The sequence below is a fragment of the Topomyia yanbarensis genome, chromosome 1, assembly GCF_030247195.1.
Source record: "Topomyia yanbarensis strain Yona2022 chromosome 1, ASM3024719v1, whole genome shotgun sequence".
Lineage (NCBI taxonomy): Eukaryota > Metazoa > Arthropoda > Insecta > Diptera > Culicidae > Topomyia > Topomyia yanbarensis.
Window position 1 is genome coordinate 118450373 of NC_080670.1, and position 26343 is coordinate 118476715.

The 26343-nt window shown below is 39.1% G+C and overlaps 1 protein-coding gene across 4 annotated transcripts in view; it reads left to right on the forward strand.

Moving 5' to 3' along the window:
* Window positions 1–26343, forward strand: part of LOC131681307 (structural maintenance of chromosomes protein 3) — a 324030-nt gene that overhangs the window by 215533 nt on the left and 82154 nt on the right. Inside the window, exons 7-8 of one of the 4 annotated variants that reach the window (XR_009303916.1) lie at window positions 22319–22579; window positions 22631–23028. The exons of 2 other annotated variants lie outside the window; for them this stretch is intronic. Coding sequence is in view for 1 of the 2 variants with exons in the window: in XM_058962195.1 (XP_058818178.1) it covers window positions 21134–21205 (72 nt within the window). In the remaining variant the exon portion in view is untranslated. Of the gene's footprint in view, window positions 1–21133; window positions 21225–22318; window positions 22580–22630; window positions 23029–26343 lie in introns of those variants that run through there. One more of the 4 variants, XM_058962195.1, reaches the window with a different exon arrangement.

Sequence of the window (26343 nt, forward strand, 5' to 3'; positions counted from 1 at the left end):
TTCCCTCATATTTCACAATTTCTAATTCTTTACACGTGTTGCTATATTTTGGAAGAGATCTGCTAACTCTATCTCTTTTAATGGATATTTGTTTGTTTTGTGATAGCCAGAGTAAATTTGCAATGATAAACATTATTCCATCTTTATGAATTACCATTCATTGAATAAATGTTTAGTCTATTGCTATTTATAGCAAATTTTATGCTCAACATTTGCCGCGAACAAAGTTTTTTGGCAACTACTCATGGTTCTGTGTGATTTCACAATTTTCATGAATAGACCCATTGGGTAACTGTGAAACGATGGCGTATGGGGAACAGTGATTTTTGTTTGTTTTTGTGGTCTGTCTCAAAATGTCAATGGGTTCCGATTTTCCACACTAAATACTACTCATATAGTGCAAAATTAGTAAATTTGGCCAAATTTTGTAGAAATTGTCTCTTATTTCAGGATTGCAGCTAATATGCTATGGTGGTTCGATGTTACGCGATGATATAGTGGATTCTTTCGTAAACAAACGATTTTCGCCTCAATATAACTTTAATTCAAAGCGTTAGGATCATTCTTCGTCAAAACAAAAGAATAAAATTTATAAGTAGAATATTTCACTATAGATGACATCGTGTTTCATAGTTCCTACCCATGGGGCACACTGATACATTTTACCACCAACTGTTTATTATCCAAAAAATGTTATTTCCCGTGAATTTTACCAGCTGGAAAAAATATATGTATTAGTTAACAACATAGTGGCACCGTGTATCACTTTTGATTACACAAATAACATGTATTATCATCAAAATTAAATTGTAGAAAAAATGTGTTTCATTGTTACCCTCTCTCCCCTACGTACAATAAATCGACATCTACGAACATGAGTCGCTATATGTCGACGCTGAAACACTTTAAACCAGCGGGGAATCTAGGAGGAGGGTTCGAGGATTTGGACCCCGCCAAATTTTTCTACTTGTTAGAAAATTTTAAATTAGTTTCTCAACTCAAAATCATTTCAAACCAAATTTTGCCCTGGTTTTTCAGATCCACTAGGAAAATTTATTCAAGAGGAATTAGAAGATTTTTTTGTAGAGGGGTACTTGATGAGGGAAGGGCAGGTTTAGGGAAGGGTGGTGAGTGATGTGGGGGGGGGGGGTGTTCTCACCGTATCCCCATAACTATGACCCTTTTAAAACACAGAAAGCCTTTGTAAGTCAAAAAATGGGATTAAGTTGACGATGTTCAGAATGATTGCATAACCTTTCTATAGGAGAAATATAACTGTGTGCTGTGTGTCCGTACTCTTAAACCCGTAACTCCGGAACCGGAACTCGAAATTCAATGAAATTCAATAGCAGCCTATGGGAACGTTGTACCTTTCTTTTGAGACTAAGTTTGATGAAATTGGTTCAGCCATTTCCGAGTAACCGATGTGCATATTTTTGGTCACATACATACATACATACATACACATACATACATACACATACATACATACGCACACACACAGACCTTTGCCGAATTCGACGAACTGAGTCGAATGGTATATGACAGACTGCCCTTCGGGCCGGGATTAAGTTGACGATATTCAGAGTGATTGCATAACCTTTCTATAGGAGAAAGGCAAAAACGAAACACTTCACCAGTTGGTTCCTGAGGAACTGGTAGGTGAATTGATCCTTCGTTTCTTTTATCTGTCACCCGCGTGATCTTCACTCAGTAGAGAGCTGGTATAGCTCGTCTAAACAAAGCCGTCTTTCAGGCAAGAAAACTGTTTAGTACCGCACAACACTGCACTACCTACCAGAAATTAACGTTTATAATGTTTGTACTCCAGTCCTTTATGGAATAAACAACTTCACCGATATCGCCTAACTCAAGGTAATATTACAACAAACAACGCGCGTGTGTAAATTGAAAGGGCGCTCGGTTACGAATCCCTTGCATTATATTATATTATATTATATTATATTATATTATATTATATTATATTATATTATATTATATTATATTATATTATATTATATTATATTATATTATATTATATTATATTATATTATATTATATTATATTATATTATATTATATTATATTATATTATATTATATTATATTATATTATATTATATTATATTATATTATATTATATTATATTATATTATATTATATTATATTATATTATATTATATTTTAGCATCCATCATCTCGATCAGAAACACATAACAAAAAGATTTCAAAATTAATCTTGCTTGTTATAAATTTCTGTTATTTTAACTACTATTTATAACAGAATATGTTACGAAAATTGCAATCTGTTATAATCTTGTTATTTTATTCTGATCGGGATACGTACTCATATATGCAATCTTATTTTCACGTTATATGACAACATACAACTAAATATATAAAATGCATGGGAATTGAGAGGGACCATCAGGGCACCTGATTGAAGCGATTTGGACAGGAAGAGTGGAGTAGCCAGCTTCCTGTTGTTAACATTTCGTGGAGATTGGGCGGGCTCTTCTTCTCACCTTCCACTACCTTCCACTACAATGGCTTGCATTACAATTGACTTTTATGATCTTGTTATTTAAATGAGATTCTTGAACACTCTCGTGGAACGTATAAGCGAAGTTGCTTACCGACCACCCAACTCCCTTTTAGCCCTTCATACAGTAACATCACTTTTTTCGCTCGAACAGTCAACGAGTGCGGACGCCTTTTCAAGCGCTCCGTAAATAATTTATTAATTAGTATTTTTCATCTACGTAAACAAACATCGCGCGCGTGCCTCGTAAGTTACAGTGCTATTGAACTTCAAGTAATAGTAAAATAATGCAGTGCGGTGTAAAAACTTGCAACATAAACGACGACCGCTTCCTCTGGAAGTGTGAATTTTGCAGCAGATCGTACCATGCTGCCTGTGTAGGTGTGCAGCGTAATCAGGAAAATTTTATCCGGGCATTTATGGTGCCTGTGTGTGCGGACTGCCAGCACATTATTAGGACAGAGGTCGAAACACGCAAAATGATCTATCTACAAGATCAGCTGCTAAAAATGATGAAGTCGCATACGGACACACAACATCGAACCACAGCTGACCTAAAGAGCCACAGTCTTGAATTGTTCGGTAGCATCGAACAATTACTTAACGACGTAAAGCAGTTAATGCAAGTCGTCCATAAAAAGAACGAAAACATATGCAGTAAACTAGGTCAGCATTTTCATTCTTGTGACAATTTGTTGCAAAGTTCGATCGACACCATCAGCAAATCGACCAAAACAATATCGGACAATATGAATCATAAAATTGACGAACGGCTATCACACCTCGAGAACGAACTGCTTTCCACTAAATGTTCTGAGCCGTACCCTCTCGTCAATTCCGACCTATTGGAGGAATTGAAGGAAGAAGTGAAAGCTATTTCCATTGCAATCTCCAACATGACAATACCAGAAAATGAATCAATCAAAATCTCTGGCTGAAGAATTAGCGGAAAAATCACACGCTACAACAATCCAACAGAAAATAGATCATACGTCTCCAGGCTGGCGATTTTTGGGCGATAAATGGCAATGGAAGCATGATTGGACAAAATATGACGCCAAACAACGCATTCGACGACTTCAGGAGAAAGCTGCTGATAAGGCAAGGCGCAACCGAAAACGTCGTAAGCAGTCAAGTCAACGTGACAACGATCGCGCTAACAATCATCATCATAATGACAGTGGTAAGACGTCAGACAAATTACTACTTGCCACGGCGAAAAAACAATTTTCCGTTCCTCCCACAACCACCGAACATCCGATTGCAGGTCTTGCAATACCAGCAGTAAAAACAAATTTCATAAACTTTAAAAAAGGGGACACCATCAACCCGTACCATTCAGCTAACGAAAACATTCAACCCAAACAAATGTAAGTGACACCTACCAGCGGCGAAAATAGTTTAAACACATTGGCAACCACATCTCAACATTCGAACACAGACAGCCAATTTGAACTGGACCCCTTGCGCCCTCCAATCGTACGCCTCACGTCACAATCAACGAATGGCGACGGTCGCTTTTTGACGGCCAGACTTCGCGAACCAAAAATAATGAACATTGTACGCCTATACCTGGCATATATGAAGGACCAACACCCATCTATTTGCGTGGAAGGAATGACGTCGACCAGCATCACAATGACGCTCGCATCCGAAGGACTACCGACCATTCCTGACCATCTCCTGCGCATTTTCATCGAAGTCTATCAGGAATATGGGCTAAACCCAGACGAAGCAGCAGCAGACCTGGACTCTTATAGAAAATTTTTATCAAGCGAAAAAACCAGGCGCCTTCAACAACTCCGCGAAGCTACGCATAAATTTGGAACGTCGAATTTTCGGAAGTAACGACGCCCTCTATAGAGGAAGAAAATATAACTGTAAGTAATTTAAATATTCTAAAAACTTCTTCGCATCCACAACATAATTCGACTGAAATTTTGGTCTATTGCCAAAATTTTAATCGAATGAAAAGCCCAGCCAAAATTAAAGAAATCCAACAAAAACTAATTTCATCTTCTTTTAATATAATTCTTGGAACAGAAAGTAGCTGGGATGAAAGCGTAAGAAGCGAAGAAATTTTTGGAAATCAATTTAATGTATTTCGGCATGACCGTAATTTGTCTCTTTGTAATAAAAAGTCTGGAGGAGGAGCCATTATAGCCATAAACGCAGACTTTCCTTCAGAAGAAAAAGAAACCATTAAACATATAGAATTTGAACATATATGGGCAAAAGCAGTAATATCAGGAGAGGTGCACATATTCTCCTCTGTGTACTTTCCACCTGAAAATGCTCACAAAAAATCATTTGAACTATTTTTTCAAACTGTAGAATCTATCATGTCAAACATGAAACCTGAAGTAAAACTGCATATTTATGGCGACTTTAATCAACGTAACACCAACTTCATCGTAGACATTGAAAACGAATCTATCTTACTCCCTGTCGTAGGCGAAAATGAAACACTTCAATACTTCTTTGACAAAATATCTGAATTTGGCCTGCACCAAATCAACCATGTAAAAACGTGTTTAATCCACCTAACAGTGTGATGAGACATTTCTTATAACTCTTATCACTCTCTTCGGATATTATATCGTTTGAGAGCATTTAGAACTTGATGCTTCGCGATGTTTTTGGTAACACATAGTGGCAGGACTCAGAGAATCGCTCAAATCAGCATAGGACAACATCAGTGCTAGAAATCTCAAACCAAATCAATGGGAAAGCGAAAAAATGGCCCATAAAATAGACATACTAACGAATTATTGTTAACGCTCTGTTAATAAAATATCTATATTGTGGTGGATTTTTTTTTTGAATCGATTTGAAGTTTATATTTTACTCAAATTTCCAACGCGACTGAGAACTAAGAAATCAACGCTTTTTCTTGAAAAGGGCGATACTAGCAGTGATACCATTCAAAGAAAATCAACAGTGAATAGTTCCAGACTTGGTTTCATTTCCTATTTAAGAACTATTGTGTTTTTTTACATCCTAGATTGCATGATTCAGTGATCGAAACCCAAAACTTCATAAAGTATTTGAAATTATTAAATTAAAATTTGTTTTTGCTATTGAAATTGACAAAATGATAGTATCGCCCCTTTGGCGATTGTTTACTTTTTCGGTCCCATCTATCAGCATTGAAGTATCGCCCTTACGTTTTTTACAATAACTACCGTTTTACATCACCGATTTCGTCCGGCTTTTTTCAATAGAGATCATTGTTACTATTTACAGCTGGTATCAGTTTGATAATCCTAAAAAATACGAAAATAACAGTTTCGCCTCTAAACTGCTAGCAAAAAAGTATCGCCCTGTTTGTTTGCATGGAGCGTGGAGGGCGAAACTTTAAATAAACAAACAAAAATACAGTTTCGCCCGATGTATTTTTTGCTGTAGTTTAAAAAGGAATATCGTAGAATTAAAATTTTTAGGTTAATTTGTTGCGTTTCAAAGCCCTCATTCGCATGTAAGAAAAAAGCCCTATGTTTACATTTGTAAGTATAGCCCTTTTCACAAAAAAGCGTTGAAATGAAATCGCAGCTCCTGATATCACGCTATCTCTGAAGTACATGCGTGCATAGTTTCAAATTTTACTTCGACATCGACTTTTTCTAAAGGTGACTTCCCAGTAGTATTCTTGATTTGAATTATTATCGCTAATCCTAATGCCAAAGAACAAATAAAAACCTCACGAAAACGAACCGTTTGGGAAAATCATCATCATTACTGGAACTTTCATTTTCACGAAACTTTTCGATAACCTTCCGTCACTTGCGTTAATGCACTGGGTGCACAGTAGGGTGACAGGAAAAAAATGACCCCTATCGGCCCACCTCTGCGTCGATTCCTAGTCCCATCAGGAGCACTTGCACCAAATTTGAAGCAAATCGGACAAGTCTAACTACCGGACCAACGGGCCTGAAATTTGTATGGGAATTTTCAACAATTAACATGGAGAAAATCCACCAGCACGCATTTTCGCCGCTAGGTGGCACTGTATGCATCGTATTATCACTGTAAGTGAAAATAAGAAGGATAATTGAATTGTCTACAACTTTGTCGAAGACTGCAAGTAAATCCGACTTTGTTAAAGAAGTTATTAAACTTTTAACGAAGTGATGTCTGAGTCAGTTTTGCATGGGGCCTAATAGTGCATGGTTGTGTATCAGTACTCGATTCACACGGACTAAACATTTTTGTGAAATAATCGTTAGGTTTAGCTCAATGGTATGTTCAGGAGGATTATAGTAAATAATACGAGTCATGCTTTGATTAGAAAATTTTAGTTCCACCTGTTACCGCATAGAGGGCGCCAACACTAACTTTTCAACGGAGAGAGATAGAAATTTGGTGTCTTCTACAAAGTTATAGATGCCTGTTTTCAGTATTTCTTCTGAACATCTTGATACTCTATCTCTCTTCTATGAAAAGTTAGTAGTGGCGCCTTCTATGCGGTCACAGGTGGAACTAAAATTTTCTAACCAAAACATAACTCGTATTATGTACTGCAATTCTTCCGAACATACTATTCAGCTAAATCTAACCATTAATCCACAAAAATGTTTAGTTTGTTAGAACCTAGTACTAATACACTATCATGCACTGCTAGGCCCCATGCAAAACTGACTCAGACATCACTTCGTTAAAAGTTTAATAACTTCTTTTAACATAGCCGGATATACTAGCAGTCTTCGACAAAGTTGTAGATAATTAAAATATCTTTCTTATTTTCACTTAGAGTGATAATACGTTGTATACAGTGCCACCTAGCGGCGAAAATACGAGCTAGTGAGTTTTCTCCATGTAGATTGTTGAAAAATCCAATATAAACTTCAGGCACGTTGGTCCGGTAGTTAGACTTGTCCGATTTGGTTCAAATTTGGTACAAGTACTCCTGGTGGGACTAGGAATCGACTCAGGGGTGGGCCGATTGAGTTTTCAAAAATTCATCATTTTTCTGGGCAGTCTAGTGCACAGTGCTCTAAAAATCTAGCGAAATCGTCTTAGGGCACCAGCGGGTCTGTACAGAATACTAAAAATTAATTTCTATTCCACAATTTTCAGTTCAGCAATTCGAGAGTTCGTGCTCACCGCAAGCCATGAAAAATAGACTACGTTGTGAAGCGATGATCACTATTTATTAAAAAATCACGGTTAAATAAAAAATAAAACCATTAAAAAATTTCAAATAGTTTATAATTTTCACAAACCTATTAGGAAAAATTGTGTAATAAGCTTTCGTAATATTGTGTAGGAAAAAGCTGAAAATTTGAAAAGAAATCTGAGGATTATGATTGATTATAGAACTCTGGAATTTTCTATTGGAATGTTTTCAGGCATGAATTTGATATTGATGCTATTAGACAACTGTGAAATCAAGACCAATAGATCAGTTACATATCAGGACCCCATTCCGACAATTTATCAAAAGTCCTCATGATGTTTACAACAACAGGTTATCAATCTACGGATCAGATAATGTTATTGTAATATTGAATTAAATCAGTTTGCATCAATAAATTTTCAACTCCAATCGAATATTTTTTTTTTGTGTGGTGGGGGGGGGGGCTGTATGGTGTTAAAACCTTCTCTTGGCTACGCCGTTGCTTGGAGTTATTTATTTCGCTTTTCATTTTCCGAAAGGTTTCAGATCGATCCGATGGTCATAAGTTAGAAAAATTGCAGTCAGAAGGTTCGCACAAATGAACATTTTTGCACTGATAAGTTATCAAGTTCCTTCCAGACAACTTGGAAGTGTTCGGTGATTATTTCTAGCGGTTGTAGATAGAAAAATGAAATACAAAATTCGATTTATCGAAATAATGTTTGGCTTATTTCAATGGATTATTACTACATTGAACAATAAATAGGCGACGAAGAGTAATCCACAAACAACAAGCCATAACTTTTAAAGTATTCAAAATATATATTTGAAGTCTTCAGTAAAGTTATTCGCAAAAGTAAGAGCTACAAATTTGCTGAAGGCATCATTTGGTTATAATCACTTCCAAGAAAATTTGTGAAAATATCCCACTCATAGGGGGATTAATCAGCAAAAGCACAATACCAAAAGAAAGAGCATATTGCCTCCATTAAAGTCTCCGAAGATACTATTGACCTAAAATAAGCCGTTTTGGCGTTAATAATAGATTGCATGTTTTTGGTCATATTTCTGGCAATGGGAAATGATAGAAATCTTTCGTCCGCATTTAATGTTAAATATCTCTTTTGATAATAGTCCGATTTCAACAATCTATAGCTTGTTCGAAAGGTATTCGTTTAAGCTGTCTAAAAACATATAAATTGTTAATCTATATTGTCAATTCCGGCAGATAATTTAAAAAAACTGCAAAAAACGCCATTTCTACGCATTCAAACAATCATATCTTAAAAACTAAACATCAGAATCAAAAACAAATTAATAGCGTTCATACTGTTTTTTAGTTCTTTCATTTAAAATTGGTTTGGATAAGATCGGTTCAGCCATTGCTGAGAAACACGAATGAGAATTTGTCCGTTACATACACACACACACACAGACACACACACACACACACAGACATTGTCCCAAATCGTCGAGCTGAGTCGATTGGTATATAAGACTCGGCCCTCCGGGCCTCGGAAAAAATCTTGAAAGTTCGAGCGAATTCTATACATTTCTTTTATAAGAAATGTAAAAATAAACAAAATTCATATTTAGACCTCTTATTCACGAACTGCACTGAAGACTTCTGTGTTAATGCATCTTTAACTCCATTATGGAAAAATGAAGTATTTCACACAGCAATCGAATATTCAATTTTTATTCATCAAAACTCTTCCCCGAACGACTTAGAGTATGAGGAAGTGCCGGGATACCATAAAACTGACTTCGAAGAAGTCAAACGTAGACTATGTAGAATAAATTGGCAAACTGTATTGAGTATAGAAGGAAATGTCAACGAAGCAGTGACTAAATTCTATTTAATAGTAACGATTTAATCTTTGGAACAGTACCAGTAAAAAGAAGAAGAAGAACTCATGGCGGCCAGCAGCCTGTATGGTTCAACCAACATCTGAAAAATTTAAAAAATAGAAAGCAAAATGCACATAAAATTTACAAGAAGAACATAGCATTACAAATCGGCAAAACTATCTGGATATTTGCTCCCAACTTGACATAGCCATTAACACTGCACATGAAGAATATAATCGTAAAATCGAGACTGAAATCAAGACCTATCCAAAGAATTTCTTCAATTACGTGAAAACGAAATTGAAAAGTAGCAACTTTCCATCCCAAATGCATTTTGACGGACATGTAGGATAACAATATTGAAATTTGCAATTTATTTGGAAAATTCTTTCAAGAAGTCTATACTTCATATTCCGAAACAGACCGCGACCGCGACTACTTTTCATTTATACCTAAATTTTCAAATGACATTGCCGTCAACGAACTATCTGAACACGAAATTACCACTGCACTAAAAAACTTAGACGCATCAAAAGGACCTGGACCGGATGGAATAGCACCAATATTTTTAAAAAATCTAGCAGAAGAATTCACCCTACCACTACTACATATTTTCAACATGTCACTGAAAAATGGAACATTCCCAGAAATATGGAAATCATCCTTTTTAGTGCCAATTTTTAAATCAGGCGCTAAATCGGACATCCGAAACCATCGTGGGATTGCCATTATATCATGCATTCCAAAATTATTCGAAAAACTAGTAAAGACAAAATATTTCAGCAAATCAAAAATCAAATAACAAGCAAGCGGCTTTTATAAAGGCCGCTCATCAACATCAAACCTTTTAGAATTTGTAACATTTACTGTAAATGCAATGGACAATGGCAACCATGTGGAAACACTCTACACAGACTTTAGTAAAGCATTCGACCGTATGGACATACCTTTATTACTCTTCAAACTGCAAAAATATGGCATAGAAAATAAACTATTGAAATGGCTCGAATCATATTTAACGAAACGTAAACAAACAGTTCGCTTTCACAATATACTCTCGGAACCAATTTCTGTCACCTCTGGCGTACCCTAGGGTTCCCACTTAGGCCCTCTTCTTTTTATTTTGTACGTTAATGACATTACCTTTATACTCAAACATCTTAAAGTGCTTATATATGCAGATGACATGAAACTTTTCATGGAAATAAGAAATGTCAAAGACACTGAAATATTCCAAAACGAAATAAATATATTCCACACGTGGTGTAGCAAAAGTCTACTCCAACTTAATGTAAAGAAATGCAACTCAATAACCTTCAGCAGAATAATTTCAAATGTTCCCATAGACATACACTTAGGCAACCAACTTGTAGAAAAATGCAAAATTGTACGAGATTTAGGCGTAATCTTAGACTCCAAGCTCACATTTGTTGAACATTATAATACAATAATAAATAAAGCAAATATTATGCTGGGCTTTATTAAACGTTTCACCTACAATTTTGAAGACCCTTACACAATAAAATCATTATACAATACATATGTCAGGCCAATTTTGGAATATTGCAGCATAGTATGGAACCCATACACTGTCCTGTACGAAGAACGCATCGAATTAGTCCAAAAACAATTTATTTTGTACGCGCTTCGTAAACTAAACTGGACGACATTTCCTCTTCCATCGTATAAAGCACGTTGCATGCTCATTAATATACAAACACTCAAAGAACGCCGCGAATTTGCCATGCTTTACTTTATCAACGACATTATTTCTCAACGTGTACAATCCGCATCATTACTTTCGCAAATAAAATTTTATGTACCTAGCCGACAACTAAGAACTCGTAATTTATTCCAAGAACAATCTTTTAGGACAAACTATGCTAAAAATAGCCCCATCAATAGAATGATGCGTCATTATAATGACAATTGTGTAATAATTGACCTTTCCATGTCTAGAAAACAAATCAAATCTGAACTAAACCGTAGAAATAATGTATAGTATATAAGTAAATATAGTAAAACCATTCTATGTTGTCTATGTAGCCTAGGGTGGTTCTAAAAGTTTTTCTTTTAAATTTCGCGAAAATGAATTTTATTAACTTCTCAAAACAGATACTTCGTAAGTGAACAGAAACATTTTGATTTCCTTGGGTAGTTCTTAGTAACGATTTAGATAGGGTGGTTCCAATTTATCGAAATCTGGTGAATTACGTGCTACTATGAAAGGCATCATTTCCATTTCCTATGGGTGGAAGATAGCATACACATAAAAAACCGATGTTCAATCATCTGACTGAAGCTCATTCCATATTGATTCCCTCAAATTACATGCACCGAGCGGCAAATCTTGAATTTTTGTTCGAAGCTTCTCCTCTTTGTCGATCAAAGCCAAACGGATTTCATTTGATGGCCTGTCCATTTGCCTTCGAACGCAAACTGAACCGATCACAATCACACTATAGCTAAGGTGTAGTGTGCGTTTTTTTCATTTCTATGGCCAGCCCCTTTGGCTGCGAACGTTAACTGAACCGAGTACAAAACCGGAGGTCGTGTGCGAGTGTAAGCATCATTCGTGTGTTACTCTCGTACTGTTAACATATGCTTGCCCGGTCGCGATATAGGAGGAAAGGTGTAGATAAACCAAAAATTCCGCTTGGTTCGTGTCGGTCTCCAGTTTCCTGTCTATTGTTTGCTAAGAATGGGTCACTACGCCGAGCGTGTCGGTGTCAGAGCACTCGTCTACATGGCAGCAGTGAATATTTTGCCATCGTATCGGAGCTGACAGGAAATGCCGCCCGTGATAAAAAAAAACAAAGATGGCCTGTGCAACTAAAAGCAAACTTCTTTTCCTAAATAAATAACAAACCGCCCTTTTCAGGGCCACTATTTTCTTCGCATAAAGAATTAAATTGTTTTCACTACGGGTCATGGCGCTACTGTTGCTGGTGCTGGCTGGTAATAGATTTGTTCTAGTAGTTGTTGAAGTTGCTCCAGAGCAAACAGGAGCAAAAAATACGTACTCCTTCCCAGTAAAGTTGATTTCTACGCATTGAAGGCCGCATAAAAAATAGTGCAGCGCCCTTCCTAAAAGTTGTAGTAAAAGTTTATCGTTAATAATTTCAGAGTTCATTCGCGATTGCTTTGCTAAAACTTAGTGGCATATTTTACTGTTTTTTTAGATTTGTTTCGTCATATATCACTGATTTGTCGTTCTTGGCCAAATGCAGTTTGGCATCAGCGAACTGTACAAGGTTTCTTGTACATTCAAAAAATGAACCGAAATGCTGGCTGGTTCTAGTTCGCATTCCAACTCCAGTGACTCAACCGATTCTAGTTGGAATTGGTTGTGTCGCTGGAGCCGGAATACTAACTATAACCAGCCAGAACTCTGGTTCATTTCCGGCTGAACTTAACTGGACTCCGGTCTGTTACCAAAAGAAAAAAAAAAGGGAAGAGAATACCGGAGCGCTTTTATACCTGTTTGCGCTGGAATAGTTCCTAGGAATGGGCAATGTCGATGCGATTTTTAAAAAATCAATTTTTTGATTTCGAAAAATCGATTTTTTGCATCCGATCTTTTTGGTTCGATATATGACAACCCCGATCACTCTGCATATGTTTGCTGAATAGAGCAGCCTGAGTACTTTTGCAGGATGGATCAGAATAATAGACTTCTGTGTTGCTTCGGCAACTGTGTAAGTCGTAATTATGGTTTCCAGATACTGCTTTCTTCCTGCACAGTTGTGTTGAGACTCGAAAGCATTTCACAAGACCGGGGAAAAGGTTCTTCTCGAGTTGCTGGCATCGAAGGGGCCATGAAGAGAATTTGCCGCTATTAGGTAATCGGCCTGTCCTTGAAATCGCTTAAGGTTTCAATCATCTTTTAGGGCGAAATAGCGTTGTGAGCCTATTTTCGCTCTATTTCTATTATCATCCGATCAATTTGAAGCCGTTCATTAGAGCGTACACCAGTTATAGTGCAAAATTAAACGATAGCATTCAATTCGAATATTCGTTGCGCTCAAATAAATACTTTTCTCCACCCACAGGCCATTTTCATTATTAGAAAGGACCAAAGAGTCTGATGCCAATTTCTACGCATTGAAGGCCGCGTAAAAAATAGTGCAGCGCCCTTCCGAAAAGTTGACTTTTTTCTACTTTTGCCCAGAGTTATAACTGTATCGTTAATAATTTCAGAGTTCATTCGCGATTGCGTTGCTAAAACTTAGTGGCATATTTTACTGGTTTGTTAGATTTCTTTCGGTATACATCACTGATTTATCGTTCTTGGCTAAATGCAGTTTGGCATCAGCGAAAAGTACAAGATTTTGTTTTTGAACTACCAAAGCTAAAGTCTGACAGATACCCGTGGGGCTCACGTAGGAATATTATTCGGAGTCGTATAACTATGCTGACCAACCTCGTCGTTTGGCGGGGTTAAGGAGAATTGTTAAGAAATGTACAATACACGATTTTATGTTGTCATCTCCACTAAAATCTCTTCAAAAATATGCCAATGGTTGTTTCGAGAGATTTTAACATTGACAGTTCAAAGCAAGAAAATATGAAATTTGTTCATTTCATAATGAATGTCTCAAGCTCCATCTTATCTCTGATCCTTCACAAGCTACAGTTGGAGGTACATGCATTGACCTCGTGTTTTCCAGAAACATCAATGTGGATACCCGATAATATATTTCGTACTTTTCATATCACCGATTAACACTTTGTTTGATTAATCCAGTGGTTTAATTTGTATTCTACAATATGCAACACACCATAAAATTAAATCCGGATGACGATCTATAGCTACACTAATCATATCCGAATCGCTATCATGAAACAATAGAGAAGCTAGAGGACAGAAGTCAGCAGCATCCAACGAGCTGCGAATCCAGTACTTCACTTATCGACGCCAAAAACAAAAGTTCTTTTCAGAACCATCTTAACTATTATAAAGAATAATTTGAAACATTTCCACACATTTCATTGAATATCATTTGATTTGAATTACACGTCAAATGTATAGTCACGACACTCCGGTTAGACCTAGACATTACCCACCCAGCTTTTATCAAATACCTAGAACCCTTACTTTCACCAAAAATAACGAAAACAAGTTTCTTTGTTGTCTCCTTAAGCAGTCCACTCTCTTAAGTGTATATTAATTTTGGAGGCCTTTAAACCTAAACTACCTAAACGAACGAATGGGAAAAGGTTCGCAAAATCTTGAAAGAAATCGTTCAATGAACCCTTCAATAAACTACCACAAAATTTGGTGTATTTCAATGCAATAGAAAAAAGATATCCTCAGAAATAATCCTCTAATAGATAGTATTCGAAAAAGTGTCTTGTGGACGAGTTTATAATGACTTTATTTCCACTTACTTGAATCCATTTATTTCGCTTCTCGTTTTCCGAGATATGATCCAGATTGATCTAAGGGTCAGAAGTTTGAAAATTAGCTGTCAAAAGGTTCTGGCAAATGAAAATTTGCCCACTGATAAGCGATTAAGGTACATATAGACAATTTGAAATTTCTCGGTGCTTATTTCTAGCTGTGGTAGGTAGAAAAATGTAATACAAAATATGTCCTGATATTATCCTTTTCCGTTTTATCGAAATGAAATTCGGGTGGTATATTAAAACGGATCATTACTATATTGAACAATAAATAACACGCTATAACTAAAGAGTATAAAGTAGACACTTGGTCAGCATTCTCGAAGGTGTTATTGACCTAGACTCAGTCGTTTCGTCGATAATAGTTGATTGCTTGTTTTTGGTCTTATTTCTAGATAGGGGTCGTTCATAAACCACGTAGACTCATAGGGAGACGGGGGGGGGGGGGGGGGGGTCTGGCAAAAGTCTGCGTTTGTCTACGAGAGGGGAGGTGGGGGGGGGGGGGTTGGTCTTTGAAAAAGTCTACATAGGCTTTTATTTTTTGTTATTCTCGTATTACTAATTATAAATGAGATTTAAAGGGAGTTGTATTCAAATTATCGGTCTATTCAGCTAGGTGTGTTTTAGGCAGACACTTCAAAGCTACACTCTTAGAAAAAATGAAAATTACATTTGAAGCAAACAACAGCGACGTATTTTTCTGTCTGATAATAGGATTTTACATGTTCTGATATGTAAAATCAAATATTATGATTTAGTTGATTTAAAATTTAGACTAAATGAACTAGTTCAAGCTGAGCAACTCACATCTTTACATGTAATTGAATGTAATTTTTTGTGAATTGGGACGCTCCTTTAATGTGGCATCTGGCAAGACGTAAAGTTACAAGATTTTTTTTTGCTGTGCAGTACACTATTGAGGTAACTACTCGTCAAGCGATCACTCAACCCAGAACCCACGATTTTTTTTGGACAACCTCACACGTTGTTGTTTCTTGCGTATATTTTGATATAGTTTTGATCTAGGAATAATACAATAATGCTCTGGAATAGTTCCTAGGAATGGGCAATGTCGATGCGATTTTTTAAAAATCAATTTTTTGATTTCGAAAAATCGATTTTTTGCATCCGATCTTTTTGGTTCTGTGTATGACAACCCCGATCGCTCTGCATATGTTTGCTGAGTAGAGCAGCCTGAGTACTTTTGCAGGATGGATCAGAATAATAGACTTCTGTGTTGCTTCGGCAACTGTGTAAATCATAATTATGGTTGCCAGATACTGCTTTCTTTCTGCACAGTTTTGTTGAGACTCGAAAGCATTTCACAAGACCGGGGAAAAGGTTCTTCTCGATGTGCTGGCATCGAAGGGGGCCATGAAGAGAATTTGCCGCTATTAGGTAATCGGCCTGTCCTTGAAATCGCTTAGGGTTTCAATCATCTTTCAGGACGAAATAGCGTTGTGAGCGTATTTTCACTCTATTTCTATTATCATCCGATCAATTTGAAGCTGTTCATTAGAGCGTACACCAGTTCTAGTGCAAAATTAAACGATAGCATTCAATTCGAGTTTTCGTTGCGCTCAAATAAATACTTTTCTCCACCCACAGGCCATTTTCATTATTAGAAAGGACCAAAGAGTCTGATGCCAATTTCTACGCATTGAAGGCCGCGTAAAAAATAGTGCAGCGCCCTTCCGAAAAGTTGGCTTTTTTCAACAACAAAACACCCGATTTTTAACAATAAGTGGAACACCCGATTTTTAACAATAAGTGGATTATTTTTTTATTTATTGATTTCGGTGGTTTAAGCAGTAGTGTAATTAAACTTCTACAACAAAGTGTTTATTCCAGTTAATCAGTTTCTCTTGCAATCATTTACACTGATTTCAAAATCTTTAAACACCGTTAAATTTTACGTCTTGACCCTACGCAACTCCGTGCAAACCGGGGGTGACATTACGCATCTCGATTCGATCAAAATTCTATTGGCTTGACCCATCAGAATCAAAAACAAATCAACAGCGTTCGGTCTGGGTCGCCTTTTATTTGAAATTGGTTTGAATAAGATCGGTTCAGGCATTGCTGACAAACAAGAAAAAGTTTTTTGTACGTTACATGCACACACAGACATAAACACAAACACATGGCTCCCGTGAATGAGTATGACACGTCAGTGCGGAGGGCTGATGTAGCTGAGAGAGCATTGACGTCGGTCAAGGCTACTATCGTCTATCCCCGCAGGGGGAGGGGGCTAACCAGGTTGGAGTGGAGAACACAACTTCTGCGAGTCCAAAGAGGACCAGAACCTCACCAGGAGACGAAGACCAGGTGGGCCCAAGAGGCAGACGCTCGAGGACGCTGTTGTTGCCAACGGAAAGGACATCACCCAACAGAGAAAGCTGGAGTACCGTTGTAGGTCGGAAGGAGTAGCACGGAAAACAGTAAAAGCAGAAGGAATAGCGAAAAGTGGAGCAGGATAGAAAAGGAAAACCTCCGATTCGTCAGAAGGCGTCAACGAGAGAAGCCGTGCTCGTCAAAGCCAATGACACGACGACATATGCAGCGCTGCTCAAGAAGGTCAGAGAGGACCCGGAGCTGAAAGATTTGGGAGAAAACGTGGTATGAATCAGGTGTACCTAAAAAGGCGAGATGCTCTTCGAGTTGAAGAACAATCCCATAACTAGCAACTCGACGTTGCAGGAGTCTATTACCAAATCTATGGATGAAAAGACAGAAGTTATGGCCTTAAATCATAATATGGTGATAGTGTGCAAGGACCGGGATGAAATCACAACGGTAGACAAGCTGAGAGGTGCATGGAAGCAGCAGTATAACCTGGATGATGTGAGCATGACGATCCGGCTAAAGATGGGATACGTAAGAGCTCAGACTGCGATGATTTGTTTACCGGTAGCCGCTGCTGATAAGGCGTTGAAGGTAGGCAAAGTTACGGTTGGATGGTCGGGATGTCAATTGAAGGCCGCCCTACGAGTAAATAATCAAACGGAGAAATGCTGCTGGAGGTTCTGTTGGCACATTTCGGAGAGACGGTAGGGAGTTTATCATCGACATCACATTCATTAGTCCTTCATTGACGCTGAACATAGATTAGAGAGTATGCGAAACGTATACGCATAGCGACCACCAGGCGGTTCGCTACCGTATCGGTCAACGGAACCCTGCTGCCGCACGGAGAAGGATGACCGGCGAGCGAAAGTGGAAGACGATAGCCGTCAACAAAGACTTCTTCGTTGAGGCGCTTCGGCCGAAAGGCGAGATCGAGAACGTGGATGCGGCTGACCTAACAAGAAGCATTGTGGTGGGTTGTGACGCCGCACTGGTGGAACGAGACGCTTAGTATGCTACGCGCTGCTTGTCTCAGAGCCAGAAGGCGGGATCAGAGAGCAATATCGATAGAGAAAAGCAGAAGACAGCGCACAGTGTCGCTTAGTCGGACAAAACCTCAAAATTTAATTTTAGATTTTTCATGATTTAACTTTTTTCTCTGTTTCTTAGGTTGAATAGAGTCTTTTCAAGATATTGAGACCTGAGAACGAAAGTTCGATTTTTTACAGAACTTCAAAGGTCAAATAGATGATGAATTCTGAGAAAAACTGTTTTCAAACCTAAGTTATTCAAATGAATATTTTTTAGTTAAGATTCCGATTAGGGTCGAACTGGTTTCGTTTGAAAGGTTATTCGATGGATTTAGTCGATACAAGCCTTTTTTCTCGTTTAGACATGAATAACAAATAATAACTCGTAACAGTTCGGAAAGATCGCTTTTGATACTTGAAAATTAGTGTACTTTCCGAAAATTAATATCTTGTTTTACCCCTTTCTGCCCCGAGGTATGAGAAAAGGCGATTTTTCATGATATGTCTGAAGGCGACGCATAGTAGCCTTTGATTACCCAGGGTTCGTAATATAATTTATAGATGTGTCTTATCATTATCAACAATTGAAAAAATGTGTATTCTGCTAAAAAATTTACCGCGCCTAATTTTTTGAAAATGAATTTTCGGATATAGTGCACTTTATATTCGTAAATGTTGAATTTTCGAACCACCCTAAATGTCAAAATTTTGACGTAATGGAAAAACAAAAAATATGCGTCAAATATGCATTCAGAGTCACAAAATTACCTTATTGTAAAGTTTTCATCAAATTCGGGCCATTTTTGAGGTTTTGTTCGACTTTTGTATGGAAGGTGATCACTAGGGCCGCTTTAAAATGGGAGATCAGACTGAGCAGCTAATCAGATTGCCACAAGGAGCTGTGCCGAGAAGTAGACGCCAATCCCTGGGGCGACGCGTACCGACTCGTGATGACGAAAATGAAGGGCTCGACGACGTTAGCTGAAATGTGCCTGAGCAAGCTGAAGATAATCGTTGAAGGGTCTTTTCCTGAAGCACGATCCAACTGTCTGACCACCTATACCGTACGGCGAAGAAGGATCAAACACGGAAAATCGGCATGTGACTAACGATGAGCTCGCAGAAGCGTCGAAGCACCTGAAATCAAAGAAAGTCCCAGGTCCGGATGAAATACCAAACGTGGTGCTGAAAGCTGCGATCCTGACATATCTGAACATGTTCCGGATGGCGCTGCAGAGGTGTTTAAATGTAGTAAACTTCCCCGAAATATGAAAGGTGTAGAAAGGGCCCATTCATATACCACATGGTCCAAAAAACCTCCGGTTTTGACTCCCTACTCCCCCTACATGGACAAACGTGGACATTTCATGTACCCCTACCCCCTCCTCCCAATGTCCACGTGGACTTTCCCAAGATTTTTGTTTTTTTCCGATTTCTGGTATTCATATTGTGTTGGACTGTTTTGATACTTGCTGTAACCTGAAGAATCAAATTAAAAAATAGTTGAAACTTTGTAGGTTTTCTGAGACATTTGTAAAAATTATAAACATTAAAAATTGTATACCTAAAAGACACTTTTTTGCAATGCACAACTTCAATTGGCTTATGTAAAATCAACATTATTTAAAGCTCTAAAACAGTTGAAAACGATATAGAAGATTAAACCAAGTTTTTGCCTTTCTCAATAGAAAGGTATTGCAATTGCTCTGAAAACCGACTTTTTAACGGAGGCCCGGAGGGCCGAGTGACATATACCATTCGATTCAGTTCGTCGAGTTCGGCAAATGTCTGTGTGTGTATGTATGTGTGTGTATGTATGTGTGTGTATGTGCGTTTGTGTGTGTGTGTGTGTGTGTACGCGAACACAATCTCACTCACTTTTCTCAGAGATGGATGAACCGATTTTTACAAACTTAGTCCCAAATGAAAGGTGCAACGTTCCCATAGGCTGCTATTGAATTTCTAATGGATCCGACTTCCGGTTCCGGAATTACAGGGTGATGAGTACGATCACGCAGAAAATGTCGATTTTAAGAAATTCTGCAATGAATGTATAATGGTGAAAATTTTTCCAAAATGTGACCACAACTGCTTCGATTTGTAGTACAAGGTCATTAACAGCCATTCAAAGTCTCTTTGGTCACATTGGCCACCATCATCGGTTCCGGAAGCCCCGGCGGAAGTATCTAAATTCAGACTAACAGTCTCATCGGTTTCTCGGAGATGGCTAGACCGAATCAGCCAAACTTAGTCTCAAATGAAAGATGTTGCGTCTCCGTAAATGGCTTTTAAATTTTATCCTCAACCGACTTCCGGTTCCGGAGTTACGGGTTGTGGCGTGCGATCACATAGCAAATTGTGATTCAAACCGATACTCCGATGGAAGCAAAAAAGGTAAAAATTTCGCTAAAATGTCTCTCGAATAACTAAACTTTGCAGTTCTAGGTCACCGACGGCCAAACAAACTTTCGTTGACTACATTGACCACCATAGACGGTTCCGGAAGTGCCCGGGAAAAGCGGCCATCTTTCATAACTAGCAAACTCATATCAGTTTCTCGGAAATGGTTGGGCCGATTTTCACAAACTTAGTCCCAAATGATAGCTATATTATCCCCACAGATGTCTGTAAAATTTCGCACGGATCGCTTGTATGGTTCCGGAAATATAGACTGAACGGTCCGGTCACACATGAAATTCCCATATAAGCCAGAACTCAAAATTTTTTTCAAAGGGGGGACCCCATGAAATTTCAGAAATCGAATTCGTATTTTTGATGCCAAACATCTTTAAAATGCATGAAACGTTGAGATTTTATGTTATCACGAAATTTATTTTTTTTAGATCGACTTTTTGGGACTGCCGATTTCGCACCTTTTTGCTTTTCTCAATAGAAAGGTATTGCAATTGCTCTGAAAACCGACTTTTTAACGGAGGCCCGGAGGGCCGAGTGACATATACCATTCGATTCAGTTCGTCGAGTTCGGCAAATGTCTGTGTGTGTATGTATGTATGTGTGTGTATATGTGCGTCTGTGTGTGTACGCGAACACAATCTCACTCACTTTTCTCAGAGATGGATGAACCGATTTTTACAAACTTAATCCCAAATGAAAGGTGCAACGTTCCCATAGGCTGCTATTGAATTTCTAATGGATCCGACTTCCGGTTCCGGAATTACAGGGTGATGAGTACGATCACGCAGAAAATGTCGATTTTAAGAAATTCTGCAATGAATGTATAATGGTGAAAATGTTTCCAAAATGTGACCACAACTACTTCGATTTGTAGTACTAGGTCATTAACAGCCATTCAAAGTCTCTTTGGTCACATTGGCCACCATCATCGGTTCCGGAAGCCCCGGCGGAAGTATCCAAATTCAGACTAGCAGTCACATCGGTTTCTCGGAGATGGCTAGATCGAATCAACCAAACTTAGTCTCAAATGAAAATTGTGGCGTCCCCGTAAATGGCTATTAAATTTTATCCCCAACCGACTTCCGGTTCCGGAGTTACGGGTTGTGGCGTGCGATCACATAGCAAATTGTGATTCAAACCGATACTCCGATGGAAGCAAAAAAGGTAAAAATTTCGCTAAAATGTCTCTCAAATAACTTAACTTTGCAGTTCTAGGTCACCGACGGCCAAACAAACTTTCGTTGACTACATTAGACTACCTTAGACGGTTCCGTAAGTGCTCGGGAAAGCGGCCATCTTTCATAACTAGCAAACTCATATCAGTTTCTCGGAAATGGTTGGGCCGATTTTCACAAACTTAGTCCCAAATGATAGCTATATTATCCCCACAGATGTCTGTAAAATTTCGCACGGATCGCTTGTATGGTTCCGGAAATATAGACTGAACGGTCCTGTCACACATGAAATTCCCATATAAGCCGGAACTCAAAATTTTTTTCAAAGGGGGGACCCCATGAAATTTCAGAAATCGAATTCGTATTTTTGATGCCAAACATCTTTAAAATGCATGAAACGTTGAGATTTTATGTTATCACGAAATTTTTTTTTTTTAGATCGACTTTTTGGGACTGCCGATTTCGCACCTTTTTGCCTTTCTCAATAGAAAGGTATTGCAATTGCTCTGAAAACCGACTTTTTAACGGAAAAAGAATAACAGTCACATCGGTTTCTCGGAGATGGCTACACCGATTCGACTAAACTTGTCCTCAAATGAAAAGTATTTAATTTCATCCCGATCCGACTTCCGGTTCCGGAGTTACAGGTTGTGGCGTGCAATTGTGATTCAAACCGATACTCCGATGAAAGCAAAAAAGGTAAAAATTTCGCTAAAATGTCTCTCAAACAACTTAAATTTGCTGTTCTAGGTCACCGACGGCCAATCAAACTTTCGTTCACTACATTGACCACCATAGACGGTTCCGGAAGTGCCCGGGAAAAGCGGCCATCTTTCAAAATTTACGAACTCGCATCAGTTTCCCGGAAATGGTTGGGCCGATTTTCACAAAATTAGTCCTAAATGATAGCTATAATATCCCTACAGATGTTTATAAAACTTCGTACAGATCGCTTATATAGGGCCGGAAATATAAACTAAATCGTCCGGTCACATATGAAATTCCCATATAAGTCGTATTTTTGATGCCAAACATCTTTAAAATGCATGAAACGTCGGGATTTTATGTTATCCCGAAAAAATTTTTTTTAATAAAAATCGACTTTTTGGGACTTTGCCGATTTTGCACCTTTTTTCAGTTCAATATTACCGTGGCTGTTTTTTCTTTTTCAAAATTTTAGAACTCGAATAATGAGTTATTTTCCTGTATATAGTTGTCATGTGATGTACAATAATAAAATGTAATATATGCATTTAAAAGCTTTTAATGAATATAAACAACGCACACATTCTCGTGATTCATGATTGAGAAAGGCACAATTGCACCGCTAGGTGGATTAAAATAGGTTTTTCGAGAGAATTTTGCCCAATGTTGCTTTCCATTGATTTTGTGACGCCATGCCACGCTGTTAGGGGCTCTTTAAGTGTTGCACAGTTTTGGAATAATTTGAAGGGAAACATCAAACGCTTAAGCCTATTATGACATAAATTTGTTTTATGGCCTCATTAAGAAAAACGAGTTTAATCCACTTAACAGTGTGATGAGACATTCCTTATAACACTTATCACTCACTTCGGATATTATAACGATTGAAAACATTTACCACATGATGATTCGCGATGTTTTTGATAACAAATACTACATGGGACAGTGGTAGGCCTCAGAGAAACGCTCAAATCAACATCTTCGGATATTATTTCGATCAAATTAGCATGGGACAACATCTTTGCGAGAAATGTCGAAAGTCAAATCAAAATAGAAGTAAAACGAAAAAACCTGTTTTAATCCACCTAGAGGTGCAATTGTGCCTTTCTCATTTCTACAAACTATGATTTAATAGCTGGTTCGTACAATATAACATTATGGAAATGTCATTCATTCTTATTACACTTGGTAAGTATATATACGAGCACCTTTTTGCATTCATCGCGGTATCGGTTTGAATCGGAGTTTTCTATGTGATCGCACTCCACAACCCGTAACTCCGGAGTCGGAAGTCGGATGGAGATGGAATTTAATATCAGTTTCCGACGACGCAACACCTTTCATTTGAGACTAAGTTGATCAAATCGGTATAGCCATTTTCGAGAAACCAATATAACCGTTATTCTGAATTTGGATGCTTCCGGATCCGTCGATGGTGACCTTTGGCCACACTGGAGACTTTGAATGACTGTTGGTGACCTAGATTTACAAATTCAACAGTTGTGTTTACAATTTGGAAAAAAATTCACCTTTTTACATTCATCGCAGAATTCGTTTGAATAGGGATTTGCTGCGTAATCGTACGTATCACCCTGTAATTCAGGAACCAGAACTCGGATCCACACAAAATTCAACAGCAGCAGATGGACCTTTCATTTAAAATCAAGTTTGCCAAATCAGTTCAGAAAATTCCGAGAAACCGATGTGGACAAATCAACAAATTTTGTTTTGTAACCATACTCTTCAACTCATAATTCGGAACAAGATGTCGGTTGAAAATGAAATTCAATAGCAACCTATGGAAATATTATACCTTTCATTTGAATCTTAGTTTGTAAAAATCGGTTCAGCCATCTCCGAGAAACCGATGTGGACATTTTGTTAACAAATCCGCACATACACACATACATACATACATACATACATACATACATACATACATACATACATACATACATGCATACATACATACATACAGGGGGGCTCAAACCCCTGGACGCTGGTCACCAAGAAAAAGCCGGCACCAAAACCGGAGGTACCGCGGCCTGCGAAGAAGGCCAAGGACAGAGGCGAAGCCTTGTGGTTAAAAACCGGAAAGGACAAATACGCCGATGTCCTAAAATCGATGAAGGCGGCCGAAAGCCTCTCAGCCCTTGGGCAGGATGTGCGTAGAGTAAGACGCACTAACACGGGAGAGATGCTTCTGGTGCTGAAGCGAGGCGCACAATCAAGTGCAGTATACAAGGCCTTGGCCCAAGAGGTCCTTGGTGAGGGCGCCCAAATCAGGTCGCTAGGTGCGGAAACAACTCTCCAGTGCAAGCACTTGGACGAGTTCACGACCGCAGAAGACGTCGTCGCAGCCGTTAAGGAGCACTGCGACGTCACAATCGAGCGGGCCTCTGTGCGATTGAGAGATGGACCCTCTGGCACCCAAGTAGCCTACCTCAGGCTTCTGAAGGCGGATGCCAAAAAGGTTACCGAGAAAGGGAAGCTGAAGATCGGCTGGTCGGTATGCCCTATTAGTATACCCCAGCCGCCTTCAGTGGATAGGTGCTATCGGTGCCTTGAGTCCGGCCATAAAGCATACGAATGCAAAGGCATAGATAGGAGCAAATTATGTCGTCGCTGCGGCGAGGAGGACATAAAGAGCGGGGGTGCACTAAGGCATACAAGTGCCTTATCTGCACCGCTAAGAAGCAAGCCCACAAACATGCATTGGGCGGACCTTCGTGTCCCTTCGGCGAGTTGAATAAGAAGAAGCCGTGAGAGTCACTCAGCTAAATCTTAACCATTGTGCAGCAGCCCAACAGCTGCTGTGGCAGTCGGTCTCGGAGTCGAGGACAGATGTCGCCCTCTTATCAGACCCGTACAGCATCCCTGCCAGCAACGGCAATTGGGTGTCGGACGGGTCTGGAATGGCGGCAATCTGTACAACGGGAAGGTTCCCGGTTCAAGAGGTAATACACCCCTCCGCCGAGGGTGTGGCGATTGCCAAGATCAATGGTGTGTTCTATTGCAGCTGCTACGCCCCACCAAGGTGGCCAATAGAACAGTTCCACCAGATGATCGACAGGCTCTCGTCGGACCTAGTGGGCCGGAAACCGGTAGTAATAGCGGGAGACTTTAACGCTTGGGCAGTGGAGTGGGGCAGCCGCTGTACAAATAGCAGGGGTCAAGCGCTAATGGAAGCGCTTGCGAAACTCGATACTGTGCTAGCTAATGATGGCTCCGCTAGTACATTCCGTAGAAACAAAGTGGAGGCGTGGATTGATGTGACCTTTGCCAGCCCGAGTCTGGCTCCAGGCATGGAATGGAGGGTAGACGAAGGCTACACCCATAGCGATCATTTAGCAATCCGCTTTAAGATCAACTATGGTGTGCAGCATCCGAGGGCGGGAGATCCCTGTCAGGTAAGCGGGTGGAAGTCCAATCACTTCGACAGCGAAGCTTTCACCGCGGCCCTGGGACTGGAGGCCAACACCGACAGTCTAAGCGGGGATGCGCTGGTAGCTGTTCTATCACGCGCGTGCGACGCCACTATGCCGAGAAAAACACTGCCAAGAAACGGTAGATGCCCGGTATACTGGTGGAGTGCCGAGATTGCAGCTCTACGGTCAGCCTGCCTCAGAGCTAGACGTAGGATGCAAAGAGCTCGCACCGTAGGATGCAAGAGAGAACCGCCGTGAAGTGTTTCGAGCTGCGAAATTAGCCCTTAACAAGGCTATTAAAAGCAGCAAGAGAGCGTGTCCGTGGGGTGA